The sequence below is a fragment of the Hipposideros armiger genome, unplaced genomic scaffold, assembly GCF_001890085.2.
Source record: "Hipposideros armiger isolate ML-2016 unplaced genomic scaffold, ASM189008v1 scaffold_186, whole genome shotgun sequence".
NCBI lineage: Eukaryota > Metazoa > Chordata > Mammalia > Chiroptera > Hipposideridae > Hipposideros > Hipposideros armiger.
The window spans coordinates 2,699,129-2,718,583 of NW_017731536.1; the positions used below are offsets into that span (position 1 = coordinate 2,699,129).

At 40.7% G+C, this 19,455-nt stretch overlaps 1 protein-coding gene across 4 annotated transcripts in view; it reads right to left on the reverse strand.

The window, feature by feature from the left end:
* DYM (dymeclin) overlaps window positions 1-19,455 on the reverse strand; it is a 296,439-nt gene that overhangs the window by 42,628 nt on the left and 234,356 nt on the right. Inside the window, exons 16-18 of one of the 4 annotated variants that reach the window (XM_019652742.1) lie at window positions 15,938-16,051; window positions 15,399-15,423; window positions 6,047-6,887 (exon numbers count right to left, since the gene is read on the reverse strand). In XM_019652742.1, coding sequence (XP_019508287.1) covers window positions 6,811-6,887; window positions 15,399-15,423; window positions 15,938-16,051 — 216 coding nt within the window. In that variant the 3' untranslated portion in view covers window positions 6,047-6,810. Of the gene's footprint in view, window positions 1-6,046; window positions 6,888-15,180; window positions 15,213-15,398; window positions 15,424-15,937; window positions 16,052-19,455 lie in introns of those variants that run through there. The other 3 variants (XM_019652743.1, XM_019652744.1, XM_019652741.1) reach the window with 3 other exon arrangements.

The window sequence follows — 19,455 nt, forward strand, 5'->3', positions numbered from 1 at the left end:
CTTCAAAAACAGGAAACCACATTGTTTGGGAATACACACATAGATGGTAAAACTATGAAGAATAAGACCGTCACCTCCCAAGTCAGGGCAGTGTTTATTTCTAGGGATTTCTGGGCTGTTGGAAATACTCTATTTCTTGGTCTGAATGGCGATTACATGGAGACTCACTTTTTATTCTCTAACGTGTACATCTATAGTTTACGTAGTCATCTATATGTACATCACTCACTATTTAAAAAGTTAAAACAAACGGGGGCCTTTATTAGTAGATGGAAACTTGAACACATTCTAGGCAGGATGCATGACCGTGAGCAAGTTATTATTCTTGTGACTCAATATACTCCTGAAAATGGATATTAAACATGTTCCTTCCAATCTCACTGTAAGACGAGTGAGCAACAATATAATTTGATACCAAACACTTACCTGATGCCAAAGAAAAGTTGACTTTAAGTGCTTTAAAAAAAACTTTCCTAATTTAAATGTAACAGAGTCGTTTCTATTTGAAAGAGCGTGTGAAAAATCTTTTTGATGAGCAAAGATCCTTTCCTGACATAAATAGCCTATAATCTATCATTTCCTAATGTTGAGGTTTTTGTGTATTAGGTTTTCTCAAGAGGGGCATACTGGTAATAATCTTTACGATCTAGCAGTTGGCACTATATTAATCAGAGATTAGGAAGTCCCCTGAAGTATCTGTCAAAATTCATATTTTAAGTTGTGCTTGGATTAAAGACCATAGCATTATTACTAAGTTTCCAAAATGAGTTAGGTCCCCACTAACTAGTGTGCAGTGTCCAAGGCACTTCCTACTGCCCTCAGCTCTCAGGCAAGAATCCTGTAAAGAACCTGGATGTACTGAATTGTCAGCAAAACAAAAGTTGTTACATTAGCTAATTAATTACCTCAGACTCAGTGTTAAGCATTAACAGTATCCGCATTCTTCATAGAGAACTATGCTGGCTTTCAGGGCCTCCTGTCCTCTAAAGCCAACAAATGCAGTACACAGAGACTTGAACTGATATGGCCAGATCTACCCAGCATCCTTGGTGTGATTATTTATGCGCCAATCACTGCCCCTTCCAATTTGCCCCAGACATGAAAAGCATAGTAAAGAAAGCAGTTTTGTTCCCCAAAATGACCAATTTTGCTATGTGTAGGAAACCATATTAGTGCTTAAAACACTGGACTTTGGTTTCTTTAAAAAAATCTTACATCACTTTAAAAATTTTCAGAAACTTTTGGGGTGTATGCTCAATTAAGAACATCCTTTCAGGCCAGCTGAGTGGCTCAGCTGGTTAAGAGCGCGAGCTCTGAGCAACAGGGTCGCCAGTTCGATTCTCACATGGGCCAGTGAGCTGTCCCTGAGCTGAGCTGCCACTGAGCTGCGAACAGGTGGCAGGATGGCTCAGCTGGTGAGAGCATGTGCTCCTAACAACAAGGTTGCCGGTTCGACTCCCGCATGGGATGGTGGGCTACACCCACCCACAACTAAGATTGAACATGGCACCTTGAGCTGAGCTGCCCTGAGCTGCCAATGGGTGGCCAGATGGCAACTGGACTTGGAGCTGAGCTAGCTGTGCCTTCCACAACTAAGACTGAAAGACAACAACTTGGCTGTTCCCCTTCCCCAATTCCCCAATAAAATCTTTAAAAAACAAACAAAAAATAAATCCTTTCAAAAATGGGAACCAAACATGATTATTTAGTTTTCTTATTCTTTTACTTAAAAAAAAATTTCTATGTAGAAAAGCTGACTTAAGAATACTAACTAGAAAAAAAAGCAGAACTCACAGAGCAAATTATTCTACTTTTTTAGTCATTCTTTTCATCAGAAATAACTCATTCTTTACTCATCACCATTAAAGATAAATAATTTTGTAACTATCTGGGAGCTATTATTTTTTGGCAAAAATTTCATTACAAAATACTTTATAAGGATTGTAGTAAATGACTTGAACAGTAACTATAGAAGCAAGGAAACAATCTCAGTAACTCTCACAGGGTTAGCTTAATAGAAGAGTCAAGATTGGGACAGATGAATAATGGTCACTGGTTCTATTTTTTAACCACCACAGTAGATTCTCTATTTAGAAAATTTTAGTTTGTGAATCACAATTTTGGACTATGCCAAAGAAAATACTTCTATCAAAACTAATAGCAGAGATTTAAAGATAAAATCACACAGATTAATATTTTCTTTTCAAGGGAAAAGTATCAACGTTCTCCAGAGCTGACCTTGCAACTCTGCATTCCCTTGGTTATTGGAAACCACGGTTTGGAGAACTGGGAAAAAATTCTTTTGTAACAAAAACAAAAAAATGAGATTTTTATAACTTTTCAATTAAGTGTTTTAGTTTTCATGACTATATTCAAGGTGTAATGATAATGACTAAATTTTTATACTCTGTAAAAACTTGTATAAAGTTTTATACAAAGTAAAAACTAGGCTTAATTTACTTCTCATCCACTGCAAGGAAGAAAAAATAATCCTACAAACTGCTTACAAATCTATCCTATGTTTAATTAAACAAAAATAATGCAAAGGCATTATAACAAATACCATGGGTTAGACTGTTTATTAAGAATGGCTATCCTGGGCCGGCCGAGTGGCGCGATGGTTAAGAGCTGGCTTGGGACGCCAGAGGGCCCCGGTTCGGATCCCACATATGAGGGCCAGTGACACTGCGCCCTCTACAGCTAAGATGCTGAACAACAGCTCAACCAGGAGCTGGGCTGCCGTGAGTCGCTGGCAACGGCGTAGGCTGCAGTCCCTGCTGCAGTGGGTTGCCATGGGCTACCGTGTGTAGCCAGCAGCCAGCGTGAGCGGCCAGCAGCCGCAGTGAGCGGCCGTCCAGAAGCCGGCGACTGATCTGCCTCGCCCGGGAAGAGTGCAATGATGGTGCCAACTTGGGCCAGTGAAGCAACGTCCTCCACAACTAGACTGAAGAACAAAAGAACAGCAACTTGTCTGTTCCCCTTCCCCCAATTCCCCAGCACTGTTCCCATCCCCCCAATTCCCCAATAAAAATCTTAAAAAAAGAAAAAAGAAAAAAAAAGAATGGCTACCCTAAAAATGAATATGCCATGAAGCCATGGCCTGTGTGGTGCAGCTTCATATTATGTGTGAGAGAAGCCTAAGAGCGTCTGAGCACTCCATAAAGTAGCAAGGGCTGTAACCGTTAGAAAACTTCAAAGATTACTTTCCAACAGTGCATACAGATACTGCCCAAACCAAGAACTTAATTAGGTCTATCTATTACGAATGCTTTTGGTTAAACAAATTGATCTAATAGGCAAATAGGTTTGTGAGTTTGGAGGAGACAAAAATTTAAGATTTGAAAGAAGGAATAGCTGCAATTTATGAAAGGTAAGATGGACTGAAAAAATCTTGGACACGTCATTTAAATTCTTGTTAGCCTATTTTCTCACTTATGAAAAGTAAATTATCTTTATAATTCATCAGTTGCTAGGAAGACTAAATGTGAACACCTGTAAGAAAATACCTGGCACAGAGCGAGAGTTCAATAAATGTAACTGGATGATGATGAGTTAAAAGAGGGATACTTAAGTCAGACTGAAAAGCAGATGCAACATTCTAAAAGAGCAGAGACATTAACTTTTTGCTATTTGTCTAATGTATTGTATAAAATAATTATGATATCTTATATTTCGGTTACATGTAAAAGAAATCTATTTTAAAGAAATCTTCTATTTTAAGGTTCATGAAGTGAAAAGTTTTCTGTCTTTTGTAGGAAAGATAAAACCACTCCAATCCTATCATTTCCTTAGTTTTCTTTTTAAATAATTTTTTTATTTTTTCTATTACCGTTGACATACAATGCTGCTCCGCCATCTTGACCTGAAGCCCAGCTCCTTAGTTTTTACATGGGGAGGGGAGGGAGAGGAAACTAGACCATGCAACAGTCAACAGTGGTTCCTCAACTTGGCAGATCATCAGGGTCACTCAGAGAACCGTTTAAAAAGACAAATTCCCGAGTTCAACCCCAAACCACTGAATTAGAACCTGAGGTGGGATCCAGGAATCTGCATTTGAAAGCAGTGCTCCAGGCGACTGCATTCATTTTCTTGGAATCCTCACCTTGATGAAAGGGGGATCAGTGTGACCCGACTTGTTCTTACGTAAGGTCAATACAGAAGGGACTCTAATAACAATATTATGATATTACATTATAAGTAAGACTAGACCTTTGCCTTTACTGGACAAGAAACTCAAGGAGGGTTAGAATGGGAGGGTTAGCCACTCTGTCAGACTTGTGCAGAGGTCATTTTATGTTTGGGAGACATGGCAGGCGTGTAGTTGGTCTCCCTTTTTTTTAGGATAGAAGCCCAGCACAGAGCAGTCCCCTGGTCGCTACCTAAAAGGAAAAAGGGATTAAGATAACAACATTCTAAAAAGGAGAGAAAACAATAGGAAAATAAAATAAGTCTAAAATGATAAAAAATACTTGGGAAAAAGTCAAACAAGGCCATCTGCACAATTACAGTAGTGACAAGTTAGCTGCAGATAATCTGAAGAGGCTCCACTGCTGGGCTGGCAGGACCAGGCCAGGCATGCGAGCGCCTCTACTTTCCCAGTCAGAACGTGACAGGCTCAGGTTCCTATCAGTGTTTGTCTGGATCTGAAAACATGCGTGCTCTACATATATTGAGGAAAGCAGAGAGAAATCAATAAAAAAAAAGCACACAGTGGCTCTTTACTGGACCTTCATAAAAAGTCCAATAGTTCTGCCATGTTCTTCACTTTCTGAGAAAGATTCAGAAATAGAATACAATGAAATCATTTGAGAAACTTTAATACCACAAATCAGAATATTTTACGCTGCTTGAATTACAATGAAATCACTGCAGGTGACAGCCAAGAAAAAAGCTCCTGAAAAACTATTAAAAATTTAGTGAGACCAATTTACATATAAATGAACTTACTGATAAGAAGTACTAAAGTTGAGGTTTTCAGATCAGGGTTTTGTAGCTCTAAGAATGCATAGTGAGAAATAATACTGTAGGCTAAAAAAATTTTAACTATTCCAACAAAGTAACCAGGACTTTCATTCTTAACTTAGCTCCTCTAGAGTATTTTGGCATAAAAGTTGACCTTGCAAGAATCTGTAGAGAACTGTTCTCCACAGAAGAATGTTTACTTGAAGCAGCATCTGGGACCATCGTTCAGTAGTCCAAAGACTTCCTTCTCTTCCTGCCTCCCTTCTATTCAGCAAATATTAACGTGCCAGATACACTTTCAGATACATCAGTGACCAAAATGTGACTATCCCTGACTTCCTGGAGCTTACATCATCTGGGGGAATAATAATAAATAATTACACACTATGCCAGGTGATAAACGCTGTGGGGAAAAAATACAGTAGAATGAGGGGCACTGGGAACGCTGAAAGTTAAACAGGGAGGTCAGGGTAGGTCTCGCTGACAGAGAGGCTTCATCTGCTCATGTGAGTGAAAACCTGAAGGAGGTGCCGCAGTGAGGTGTGCGGGTATCTGGGGCAGAGCCACGGAGGAAAGGAGGAGAAGCCATGCAAAGGCCCTGAGGGTGGGAGAGTGATGTGTCTGGGGGGAATTAGTTATCGATGTGCTTCTTAAACTTGGGCCGGCATCTGAAATCATCGGTGCGGTGCGTTAAAGCACAGATTGCGGGTCCCAATCCCAGAGCTTCTAATTCAGAAGGTTTGGGCTGGGGCCTGAGAATTTGCATTTCTAACAAGTTCCTATGGGATGCTGATGCTGTTTGTACAAGGACCACACTTTTAAAATCAATGCATTATTTAAAAAACTAAGTTACTAAATGATAGGGGACCACGACATCAATGTAATAGGTCTGACTGGCAACTAAAAGAGAAAAGAAATAGACTACGAAATATCAGAGTCCATCACATTTACTAAGGGTAAACGAAAATGTTATGTTTTATGACATTTTTGTTGCAGTTGTATATAAATGTGTGTAAAATGTATTTTTTTTTTCACTGCAGGTGGTGATCAAAAAAGTTTGAAAGCCACTAGTCTAATGACTTGAGCATGTTATTAAATAACCAAAACCACATTAATTTGGTGCAGGGAATGACAGGAGTTCTCTGTTTCAGTGGACACTAAGCTGGACTTGTGCTAGGTCATCTCGCCCACTCGCTCATAAATTCCCTCTGCCTGGATTTCTCCTTTCATCCTGGACTATGGAAACCTTATCACCCCTCCAAGAGAAGGAAGATCAGGCTCAGGTTTCTTCTTAAAATCATCCCAATGATGTCTCCTTCCTTCCTCTGCCCTCCTCCAGAACTTAGCTTTCTACAGCGCTGACAAGCAGCATAAATTGCCCTGCTTTATTAATGATCTCTCAAGTGTGCACCTTTTTTCTCCTGAAAGGTGATTCATTTTTTGAGGGCAGGGTTCGTGTCTTACACACCTGTGTTTCCCCAATGATGCCCTAGCAATGTCGGGTTCAAAGTGGACTAGCTATGGATGGAATAGAGTCAGACCACTTTTTACAATTATAATGTATTATTTGCATGTTATATGTAACATATGATGATGGTGATGATGTTGATGGAAATTAAGTAAAGGAACAGGCAAATGAATAAATTCTGAGATGTAAATTTGGGGACAGAGGTACATACATGGGTGGTAGAAACTGGGAAAAGAAAGGGAAAACAGTTGGCTAGGAGAGCTTACTGGTGAGAGAGGGCACAGCCCCAACCCTCCCATTCTCCAGCTGAGCCTGGGCTGAGAGGTCCTTGGTACAGCGTGCCGTGGAGAAAATCCTCACTGTTCACTGGGTAGGATAAGTCATTTTGGTGCTTTGCTCCCATGCTGTACACTGGATAAGGACAGTTGAAGGACCAAAGGAGAAATCAACATTTTGGCTGAGAGGAAAGAGAGACATAAGGAATCAACAGGCTGAGTGGAGAAATTAATTCACACAACGAATATGAACTGAGAGTTTGGTTCCAGGCCCTGAGCATACAAGGTACCATGGGGATGTGGAGAAAGAACCAGCCCAGTCTGCCTAGGTGAATCAGGGTGGGCTTTGTGGAAAGGGGGAAGCCAGTGATGTGACTTGAAGCATAAGCAGTTCATCTGACAAAGACATGAAGCTGTGAGAAGCTGGAAGGGAGGAAGAAGGCAGGAGCAGCTTGTAGTAAGACACAGACGTCTAAGAATACTGTCCAGCAGTTTGGAGCACAGGATCCGTAGGGAGAAAAAAGAACCAAAGATAAGTCAGGAGCTAGGCTGAGAAGCGCCTTGGTGTTGGGTCAGAGAAGACAACTCTGGCTACTGGGCCAAAGACGCCGTGGTAGGAAAGGAAAGTGCAAGTGGGGACACCAGTTAGTAGGCTATGGTGATGGATGTGGAGAAGCAAAACGGGACAGCCGCTCTGTGGAGGGGAAGGCGAGACTTGGGAAATAATTAGAATTCATAGAACTTAGTTTTTTTTTTTTTTTTTGTAAGATCTTATTGGGGAATTGGGGTAAGTGGAACAATGTTAGGGAATTGGGGGAGGGGAACAGCCATGCTGTTGTCCTTCAATCTTAGTTGTGGGGGGTGCAGCTAGCTCAGTTCCAAGTCCAGTTACCCTCTGGCTGCCCATCAGCAGCTCGTGGCTGCTTAGCTCAAGGTACTGTGCTCAATCTTAGTTGTGGGTGGGCATAGCCCACTGTCCCATTTGGGAGTCAAACCGGAAACCTTGTTGCTAAGAATTGCTAAGAGCGCACGCTCTAACCACTGAGATATCCAGTTGCCTGTCGGCAGCTCAGCTCAAGGTGCCATGTTCAATCTTAGTTGCGGGTGGGCGCAGCCCACCATCCTATGCAGGAGTCGAACTGGCAACCTTGTTGTCAGGAGCATGTGCTCTCACCAGCTGAGCCATCCTGCCACCTGTTGGCAGCTCAGCAACAGCTCAGCTCAGGCTCAGCTCACTGGCCCACGTGGGAATTGAACCGGCGCCCCTGCTGCTCAGAGCTCGCCCTCTTAACCAACTGAGCCACTAACTTAGGTACTTTTGAGTTAGAGGGAGTATGCTGGCTAGACGTATTTCCATGGGTGGAAACACATGAAGAGGGCAGGTGTGTAAGGACTGTGAGCATGCTGAGTGCTGGTTCCTGGGGGACTCTGAGGTGGGGCCATTCAACAGCAGGTGGGCACACCAGAGAGGCACTCAGGAATCTGCTGTGAAGATGGAGGGAGAGCTGATAGAGAAATGAAAGACATTTGGGGTGGGGACAGGGAGAGGCTCCTAGTAGGAGAAGGGGGGAAGTTTTTTTAAGCAAGTCAGTATTAAGAAGCTATGAAAAAATTCTTGAAATTTCAGTTAACTTTCTATATTTCTCTTTATGTAACTAACAACAACCGTGAAAAGTATTCTAAAATGTGGATTTAAAATAAAAGCTTTAAAAATCATTTATTGTGAAACTCATTCTCCGCTTTTAATTCCTACGATTTATCAAGTGTTTTAATTGAATGAAATGAAAAGTTCAGTTAATGACAGTAACTTATTTTATTCCATAGTTTCCAATTTTCACTAAAAGAGAAGTTATCTTCTGGTTAATGCCCCTCTGAAAAGCATGACCTAATTTTTAAACACTAGATATGGTCAAATTCTTAATCCTCATATTACAAATAATTCATTAAACCAAAGAAAAGAGAGAACCTGGACACTTTACATAATCAAGTATGAGGTGGCGTGGTAGTGACTTGAGACCCAGCCTTGATGAATTCTGACCCAAGCTGCTCGCTAGTAAGCGAGAGGGGAGCTAGGAGCATGCCCTGCTGTGGACGCAGGCAGGGGAGCTTTGAGCTGTGTCTTCTAACTCGGCTCCTGGGGACACACTAACTTTATTTATTTTCTTCCAAACCCAAAAGGAGAAATAAGCAACTCAGGATTTCAGGGCCTGTTCTTTAAGTCTCTGTTTATGCAGGACGGTCTGAAAAAACTAATTACCTGGTATTGCCTTTCCCAGATTTTACAGAATCCAGTAAGAGGAGGATGTTTAGAATGACATTAATACTATTTACTCTGAACAGCCAAGTTGTTTAACTATATAGACAGATTTATCCAAAGAGCATATATTCCCACACAGGATATTACACAAATATTTTAGAAGGCAATGTCAAATAACATTTGATTGAAAAATATTTTATTTGGTTGAAAGTCAATTACTAATGCTATGGGCTTCTAGATCTTAATGTTTACTTGCCCAAAATTGGAAGAATAATTCCACAAATTTGGCTTTAGTTCTATAATGCAAGGGAAACTTCAAAAACATTTGGCTTATCTTCTTCAGTTGATGTTTGCTAGTTAATTTCTCACGAGTAAGGGACATGGTGCCCCTCCTAAACCACCCAAAAAGTGGCTGGAAAAAACTCTGAATTTTCTTAATGTGTAATTTATATTTTAAGAAAGAACAAATCAGTAAGTCCACACTATTCCACACTTTCATAAAGAGCTTACTAAAACAGCATTTCCAATTTGAAACAACCTCTTTTACATCAATCTCACATGCAGAGCTATTATTACATACCCGACAATTATTTTATCAGTATATATTAGTGAACCACCCAAAAGACTATAATGTGCTGTCATGTGGTATAGTACAAATATTATTCAACACACAGCTTGAATTTTCAATCAACTTTAAATACCGCAGTATTCTGTGAATTAAACTCTAGAGGTTTTAAGTGATTCGTTTTATGATAAACACTCAATCCAAAAAGATGATTAAAATAATTGAGATAAGGCTTGATTATAAAGATAAACAGGCTTTTCCCCCCAGTAACATCTGTGGTAATAATGTGCTATCATTTAAACCAACTGAGGATGACTCATCATCTGTGAATAAACATAATTTGAGTTTCTTTTCTAGTTCTAGGGGTGGCTTTCTTTCTTTCTTTCTTTCTTTCTTTCTTTCTTTCTTTCTTTCTTTCTTTCTTTCTTTCTTTCTTTTTTTTTTTACTGAATCATCCATCCTCTATCATCTGTCCCTCTTACAATCATAGAATGAGATGGTAAGCTGGAGTCAGGAGTACAGTTTCTTGTTATGTTTCAGAACAAAATCAACCGGCCCACTTAAGGGATTCATCCATGACCTTGGCCTCAATAGGATCTTGCTCTAAATAAGAGTTAACTGGTCTGGGAGCTCCCACAGATCAATTAATCTCTCTCTTTATTTAGCCATAATCCTGAAAAAACAAAGAGTTATATTTTCATTTATATGTTACTGTCTCAAATACAGAGGACACTTTTTTTCTAAACACAATATAATGAATGAACATATTAACATTCAAACATATGGCCTGTATACTGTAATTCATTTTGCTTTAAGGTAAGTATTACAGTGAACTACAAAATTAACTTTCAGTATCTGCTATGGTGCATGGTCGGGCTCTTGGGCCAAAGGCGTTCACTGAAGGAATTAGAAAATAAAGTCTGGGATTGGAATAAGCAGAAAAAAATGAACTGAAGACACAATTAGTGAGAGATAAGCCAAAAGAAAGGAGCTAAGGTTGATCACATAGGAAGGAAAGGCATTAAAAAAAGAAGTATCTGGGTACAACAGCAGAGTGAAAAAGCATTAGCTGTCCATGGGAATTCCGTATTAAATTCCTTTCTGTTTGAAACCAGGGGTTTAATTTCCCCGACAGGTTTGGTAGTGAAAACAGAAGCTACTCTCTATAACCAAAGTATATAAAGGATTTCATATGGAAAATAAAGGCTTATGCAACTGTAGGGAAGGGTAAGGTCGGCACAGGTCAGGGAAATCTGCAGAACAGCCTCAGCTTTGGGGTGGATGGTTCTCAACAGCTCACTGCAAGTGGCTGCACACCTCAGTATCTCTGGGGAGCCCTCCACAACCTCTGCCGTCTGCAGCACCAAGCTAGGCGCAGGGCAGGCGTTGCCTCTGGAGAAAAATGACTTCTCTTCAACCTTCGAAACTCATGGAAGTGCCTTTCTTCGGCAGGCTTTAAACTCAGAGCTACATGAGGAGGGTTCTGGGATATGCATTCAGGCTTCCTTTCTGTGCTGCAGATGAGACTCCAGAAGGGGGTGAGGGTGATGGTCAGCTGACAACAGGTACTCCAGGACAAAGGCAGTTCTTGGATTTGTTTGCACAGGACAATCAATGATTGGACAGTCAAGACTATTTTTTTTTTAAGTTTTCCTGCCCTCCTGAACCATATTTTTTATTGTTATGAGCCATACCCAACTTTCAGCAATTTGTTTCTTCTAGAATACAGATCTGACTATGGCCCTCTGCTATTATGAACTGAAAGGTGATCTCTCTGTCATAAATGAACTTTTTCATTAAAAAAAAAACACCCCAGATTAATAAGTTTTCCTTATTGTTTTTTACATCTTCTGAGAGGATAAACGGTTATAAAAAATTTACGAAGTTTCCTTCTTTGTGGAGCACAATAATTTTGCATATGCACAGACAGAATTAGACTCTTAGGAATGGGAAGGTTCTTAAAAGTCACGCAGTTGGATTTCCTAACCAGTGTCTGAGTCTTTACAACAGGAATGGCAAATAACCTCACGTGTTCCTTACTTTTTGCTCTTGTTGCCAATGGCAGGCATCGTTAATCTGTATCTCAGCACTCTCCCTGCGAACCTGAACTCGGCCTTGGAATCCTTCTCCATTCACTGCTCTAGTGAGCTAGTACTGATAGATAAGAGCTGCACCCAAGATGGAACCTATCTGCATCCCTGCCAAGTGACCATTGGCCTGTTCCCTAACATCTCTAGCCAGTGAGAATGAATGCATCACTTCCCAAAAGTTGCCTATTCCATCTCTAAATAGTTCCTTCTGTTATTAGAAAGTTCTTCCTTACATGGGACCGAAACGCAAGTCCCTGTAGGTAGCTTCTCCCCATTGGTCCTAATCCTCAGACCACAAAGAACATGTCCAAATACGCTTTTATAAACAATCCTTCTAGTACTTGAAGACAAGCCTCTTCTGCTTGAATCTTGTCTTCTTAAGGCTTAATAACAAGAGCGGGCGTTCCTCTAATCACTCCCTGCGTTCCTTCACAATTTTGGTGATTCTCTGAAAATTTTCTAGATCGTCTTACGGTGCGTGATCTGGAGGTTCACTCTGAATTGTTTAGCACAGACAGCCTCTCTCCTAGTAACACAGAGACCCGCAGCCCTGGTGAGCCACACAGCATTCAGCACAGCGAGACAGGCTTCTCACCACGAAGGACTCAGACAACCAACATCTGAAAGCGGTCCTTGAGACCACACAGGCCAAGTCCACGTCCACTTCCATAAACAACTCTACCAATACTGCAGACCAGTTCTCTAACCAGTCTGTCGGAAGGTATGTTCTGGCCACCAGGCCCCGGAGCTTTTGTCATCAATGAAGACCGCTGTGGTCTTTTCAGAGGCCTCGGTGCTTTCCTCTACCCACCAGACAATTTCTTGAGTGAATTCTAAGGGTACTTCCACCTTACCACCATGGTCCAAGTAAAGTGATGCTCTTCTTTTTTTTAGGTTTTTTTAATTGGGGAATTGGGGAAGGGGAACAGTGTTGGAGAATTGGGGAGGGGAACAGCCAAGTTGTCCTTCAATCTTAGTTGTGGAGGGTGCAGCTAGCTCAGCTCCAAGTCCAGTTGCCATCTGGCCACCCGTCAGCAGCTCATGGCCGCTCAGCTCAAGGTGCCGAGTTCAATCTTAGTTGCAGGTGGGAATAGCCCACCATCCCATGCAGGGGTCGAACCGGCAACCTTGTTGTTAGGAGCATGTGCTCTCACCAGCTGAGCCATCCTGCCACCTGTTGGCAGCTCAGCTCGGGCACAGTTCACTGGCCCATGTGGGAATCAAACCAGCAACCCTCTTGCTCAGAGCTCGGCTCTTAACCAACTGAGCCACTCAGCCAGCCCCAAAGCAATACTCTTCTAACTGGTCTCTCTGCTTTCACTGTCTCCCCAGTTAGTCTAGTCTCTCAACACAGCAGCCAGACGATCCTATTAAAATAGACCACATCACTACATGTCTCAAAATCTTGCAGTGGTTCCCCATATCACTGCACCCTTCGCCCCCAATCATCTTTGTTCACCTCTCCTCCTTGTTCACAAAGCTCTAGCCACTTTGGTCTCATTATTTCTTTTTTGTTTTTGTTTGGTTTTGGTTTTTTTTAAGCTGAGCCATCCTGCCACCTGTTGGCAGCTCAGCGGCTGCTCAGCTCGGGCCGGGAATCGAACCGCTGTTGCTCAGAGGTCAAACTCTTGAGCGAGCTCTTAACCGACTGAGCCACTCGGCCGGCCCTTCCTTGTTATTTCTTCAACATGCCTGGCATCTTCCTGGCTTTGGACCTTTTCAGTCGCTGTTCTTGTTGCTCGGAATTGTCCTCTGAATCACTATGCTTAACTTCTTTTCATCTTTGCTAAATGTTGCACAGACTATCCTTTGTAATTTTACAACTTTCTCCCACCACACACCCTCACTGATACTCCCAAACCCCTCGACATACTCTTATATTTTCCAGAGCACTTCCTGCTTTTTAGTAGATCACTGTTATTTATATTACGCTCATCATTCACCGTCAGTCTCCTCCTGCGAGACTGTGAGCCCTGGGAGGGCAGGGATCTTTGTCCACTGATGTGCCCAAGCACCTGGAACAATGGCTGTCACAGAGCAAATACTTGCTAAAGATTTGCTCTTGATAGAACCCAGTGGCCAGCTTAAACTTAACATGTCGTATGTCCTCATCATCACTGGCATTGCTCAAACGTAAGCACCTGCCGTCGACCATCTTCTCCTATAGTTTTGTCCCCATACTGCTTTGTGCTTTCTCTCCCCTGGTCCAACATCCTGTTCCTCCCTCACTTCCATATACCACAATGCCTTTTTGAACCCCTATTTCATAGTTATTAAGTGTCCCTACATTCTCCGGCCCGCACTGAATCTTCCCCCATTACTTCTTCTCTCTGGCTCTCCCCTCAGGCCTCCCATTCCTCTGGAGCCTTTGGAAATAGAAGTCGCCCTATTCTTTGTTCCTTGGCTATTATTCCTCTTATCCTCTATCCTTCAGCAAAAAGCTCTGCTCATAGGAAGGTGGTGTAGCTGCCATACTGACCTCTAGGCCACACTCCCATTTACTGCAGCATTTGGCTCAGTCTTTCTCTGCACCTCACGGCTCATCATGCTGAGTGCCTGTGATGCCTGTGCGAATGACCCACCCTTGGCTTCCAGTTGATCACCTGGCTTAATCACATTAACCTGCATTCACAGCCACATCACTTCAGCCTCCCACTCATGGCCGAATCCAGACCATGTGATCACTGAGATCTGCTCCACTTCTGACGCCTTCAGTCTAACCATGCTGCTCTCTCACCACAGTCTCCATTACTTCCACTATGCCGGTTTTCTGATCTCATTAAAATCCCCCTTCCCCTAACTCCTCTCGGGATCCTTTTCTCACAGCCAAGCTCCTGACAGTTCTACTTCTTTCTTGACTTAGCTTAGATGCCAAGGTCCATCACTTCCTGTGAGCAGCCACTCTAATCTTTATGGATTTTTGTACTGGTTCATATAGTACAGTTCAAGTAAATATGAAATAGTGCAAAGAAAACCTCCCCAAAATATGTTTAACGTAAGAATGGAAATAATATCTATTCCTTACATTTAAAGAATTGTCAGGATTAAAGTCAAAGCTGCAGTGTCCAGTGAGCTGTAATCAGTTTCTATGCTATTGCCACAGGGTGGTGCCATTTGAGCTGGCAGACAGAAGCAGTGCGTGAGCCTCCTGCTGTTTACATATGGTGGAACTTCTCTAAGTAGTTATGACTAATGTACTGTTGTTTTACAAACTCTGTTATTATAACTGAAAATATTTTCATGTCCTACAACAATATCTCTCAAATGTTCATTAAGCTGTGGTTCTAGAGATAGTGCTGAAAAACACAGCCTCCCGCAAACAGTAACTTTGGAACAGACGTTAGTTGTGATAAAACACTACGAAGAAGGCCAAACATTCACTGTGACACTCTGTGCTGTTAGTTTAGGACCGAGCACTTTAAAACATTTAGAAGGTAATGTAGAAAAAAATTAAAATGGAGTATTACAGTAAAAATATGCTACAATGCTGTATGTGCATGCATCCCTCCAAATCATGACCTTTACATTTTTTTCCTATGGGAAAATTAGTCTTGAAGTATGACTTTTGTATCATGAGATCACTTCAGGAACACATCTGAAACACAAATACAATACAATATTTCCCCTCCGTCTTTCATGAAATGCTCTCTTTCCATAGATATAGCCAAGTATCCAGTAAATAGTGCGGTGGTTAGGAGTGTGCCTTTGGAGCCAGGCTGCCTGGATAGGAATCTCTCAGTTCTATCATTATCTGGTTTTGGGTAAGTTATAAATTACTTACCTTCTTTGTGCATCGATTTCCTCATCTGAAAAGTTAGAATGATAACACTACTTACCTTAAAGGGCTGCTGTGAGGATCAAATGAGTCAGTATGTGAAAGACACTCAGCCCCACACAGCATTGAGTAAACACTACGTGTTAGCTGTTAGCAGCTAAGTGTTAGCTGCTGTTGCAGTTGTCAGCACCACCTCCACCTTCCCATCAACCCTTGAGAACATTTACAAGGATGAACTGCTTCACTGGGTTAACAAAATAAGGAGCTCCTTTACATAAGTCATGCACAGTAGAGGTAGTGGTTACTCATAGGATACGCAGTGGTATGGCGATATCAGTCCTTTTTTTTGCTGTTTACTTTTGGGAACACTGTAAGAATCCTTCATCACAGTTCTGTGTATCAGTATACAGTAGAATAGGGAATATGTAAAGAAGCTTTTCTAGCACAAGTACCGGGTGAGTAGTATGCTCCTGAATAGAGCCTGCTCAGACATTCATATTTACACCAAGTGATCCAGGAGTATGTGTCTCGTTTGCCAGTCTTACCTTCAGCCTGTCTTTGGGCAGTGCAACAACTCCCTGCTTGATGATTTCCAGGACCCGTTCCACTGACAGCTCAGCTCCAGCTTGTCGCAACCTCGAGCTAAAGAAGGTGATCACCTGGAATATAAAGCATTATTTTTTTAAACAAGTAGATGTATGAGATGTACTTTCAGTAGATACCTTTCTCACATGGTAGTCAAACGGTCATAATTGCGCTTCTTAGAGTGAGTGATCTGCCTTTGAATTCACTAGCCCACCTAAAACGTGGTCCTCTCTGTAAAGCGTCTGAAGGCTGAATCAGAGCCAACCCTGAATATTCTGGGCTGATTATCCATTCTGTGAACTAAACAGGCTCCTGAATTCTGCTCTTTCTTGTGTTGCCTCACCTTGCATTTATATTTCATTTAGAGAGCAGCACCCATCAGAAGGAGGGGAGAGAAAGCTAAAGCTTAAAACCTGTTAATATAGAGGCTTAATACTAACTCTCAAAAAAAAAAAAAGCTTAATAAGAATTTGAAGCTAATGGCTAAAATGATGTTTTGGACATTATTTATTAATTTAATTTTCCCACAACACTCTTATCCCTGGTCACCAGGGACAATCAACAGCAAGCTATAATTACTTTGTCCCATGTCACAGCAAAACCTGAACTATGCAGCAAGATGCTACACAGTAGTATTCTGGAAATAATATTGTCCCTTAATATTCTGTCACAAAACATTAAAAGAATGTCATCACATTTTAGCAAATCATTTTAAAATCACAGTGTTAATAAATCAAGACAAATGTAGATCTCTTTTTATTCAAGAGAATAACTTAAGTGTTTATAATCAAACATGCAAAAATATAAAATCTTATGTTTTAAAAAAAGTTGAACATTTCAACGTACATATTTTTATATTAATTTACTAACAATTATTTGCAAACATTTTAATAATTGTTTTAACATTTTTATAAATTTTCATTCAAGATTATTCCCCTAAATATCAATTGTCCAAAAGTACTGTAACTTTTTCCTAACCATTCTAGCAGAAAGTGCACAATATGACATAAAGGCCACTAAAATCCATTTATTCTGGAAAATAAAGAGACCCAGGTGGAGCCCGGGCCCTAATGAGCTTGTGCCTTGAGAGACGGTGGCAATGAGTGAAAACAAAGGCAGCCAATGACTGGTTACACGGCAGCTGAGTGCGGATCAGTAATTTCTTTATCTCAGGCAATCTGCTGGAACAAGCCCCTTTGCAAGTTGCTTATTTTGTCCATGACAGGTTGGTTTTTCAGCATATGCCTATGGGTCTGGTTTTTCCCAAGTTAGAGTTTAAGCTCTTTTGGGGAATTCTGGGATAAATTTTTATTCAGTGTTTAGACACAGCATGTACTCAAATGAATTTTTTTCAAATTGATTTTTAGAATATAGTGATTAAGTCTTGGAAGACAGATACAACATAGAAAACATACTGCAGTTGTTATATTAAAATCTTATTTTAAAAAAATACAACAAAGATGCAAATTAAATGCCTTCCTCTTATATAAATATCTTTGCAGGTCTTTTTTTGTTGTTGTTTTTTTATTTTTTTTTATTTTTTTTTAGCTGAGCCATCCTGCTACCTGTTGGCAGCTCAGCGGCTGCTCAGCTCGGGCTGGACTCGAACCGCTGTTGCTCAGAGCTCAAACTCTTGAGCGAGCTCTTAACCAACTGAGCCACTCGGCCGGCCCCTGCAGGTCTTAAACATTGTTTTCTGAGAAAAAAATTTGGTTAACATATGAAGTGCCATTTTTGTAGGTAAAACATGGTTGAATAGTGGCAATTTCATATGGTTCAGCCTAATACCTATGCATAAAACTCTCTTCTTTGACCAAAAAGTATTTAAAGGGTAGGAACATATTTGTTAAAAACACATTCTAAGAAATGAAAAATGTCAATGAAAAAGTAGATAAATCTTGTAGATGTTTGAGGCTTACAGAACGTCTTTTTCTCTTTCTAATATTTACTAAACACAGACATTTTCACTACTGGATGATTTCTGGCTTATAGCAGTAGATACTGTAGACAAGGAATAGCTCTCAAAGGTGGCTGATAATCAAAAGTAGCCGGGAAGGAAGCTTTATGAAAATACTGTTCCCTAGGCCTGGCCAGAGACTTTCTGCATCAGTCTCTCCAGATGATTTTGACCATCAGCCAGGAACTAGACTATACACACCTACAAGTAAAAAAGTGAGGCTATACTTCCAATATATGTCCTATTTATTTATAAATTTTTGCAATATACTGCAACATTAATGGTTTATGTTATAAAATGTACATAAAATTTAAGATAGAGACAAAATATATTTTAAAGGTTACTCAACTGTAGACATATTTTGTACTCAATTAAAATATTACTATTAAAAATAATCTGGATAATTAGCTATCATATGTCACAAAGACTTCATATTATCATCAGCAAACACAATATCACAGTAAGATGCACTGTGCTTATATAAATCCATAATGCAAACAGCCTGCTTGATAATTTTTATGTATCCATTTCTTGTGAGAGTAGACTGGTTCATCACTGTTTTTACCTTGTAATGTAGCACTTCTCTTCTAGAAAGACAGATGTCAGCTCTGCCATTTTCTTTTTGTCACATATTATTTACACACACACACATACACACACACACACAGTATTTGAGTACTTATATTATTGTGTTGCCTTCAATTTGTGGTTTCTTTGTAGGAATCAGGCAAATCATGCTCATTTTGTGAGGGTTTATTTAGTTAAATCTAGATATTATAACAATGATATTTATGAACACATAAACTACAATAAACCTGAAACGAATGAAAGGTGAGGGTACCCACGCCAAGCCCCCGAACTTGAGGAACTCCTCCCATCTCCTCTCTCAGGATACCTAGAGCACTGTAGCCGACACAGAGACCCTGTTTAGTGGTCCATGCCAATACTAAGAATTAGTAAAAAGAAATCTGTTTATTTTTAATGACTAAATAAAAGCTCTACTATTTTCCTCCCACGCTTCTATGGACTGTCAGTGCCACCTCTGTGTATCAGTTACTTTGGAGGTTGCTGATTGAGATAACAAAATACATATACTCAAAGCTAAGTGGAATACACAGTATTCAAATACTCATAGACACATCAAACCAACATAAGAGAGAGTACTTACATGTCACATCATCAAAGAACAAAGTAATGCAATGACAGTCTAGTTCTGCCAACTCTGTGGCCTACATGGACTTGCCTCTAGGCCACAAGGAGTTCCCATTCTACTGTGAGAGCACAAAGCAGGCATTAGACTCAGTTCCTAAGAAAATCACTTTTTTTCAAACTGTTTCTCATTTATATGTCTTAAAGCTGACATTCTAAGGTTTTTGAATTCAAACTCGCACTGCTTTAGACAATGACAAAACTACCACTTCCAGAAGGGAAATACAATTTGTTTTTTTTTTTTTAAATTGGGGAATTGGGGGATGGGAACAGCGCTGGGGAATTGGGGGAAGGGGAACAGACAAGTTGCTG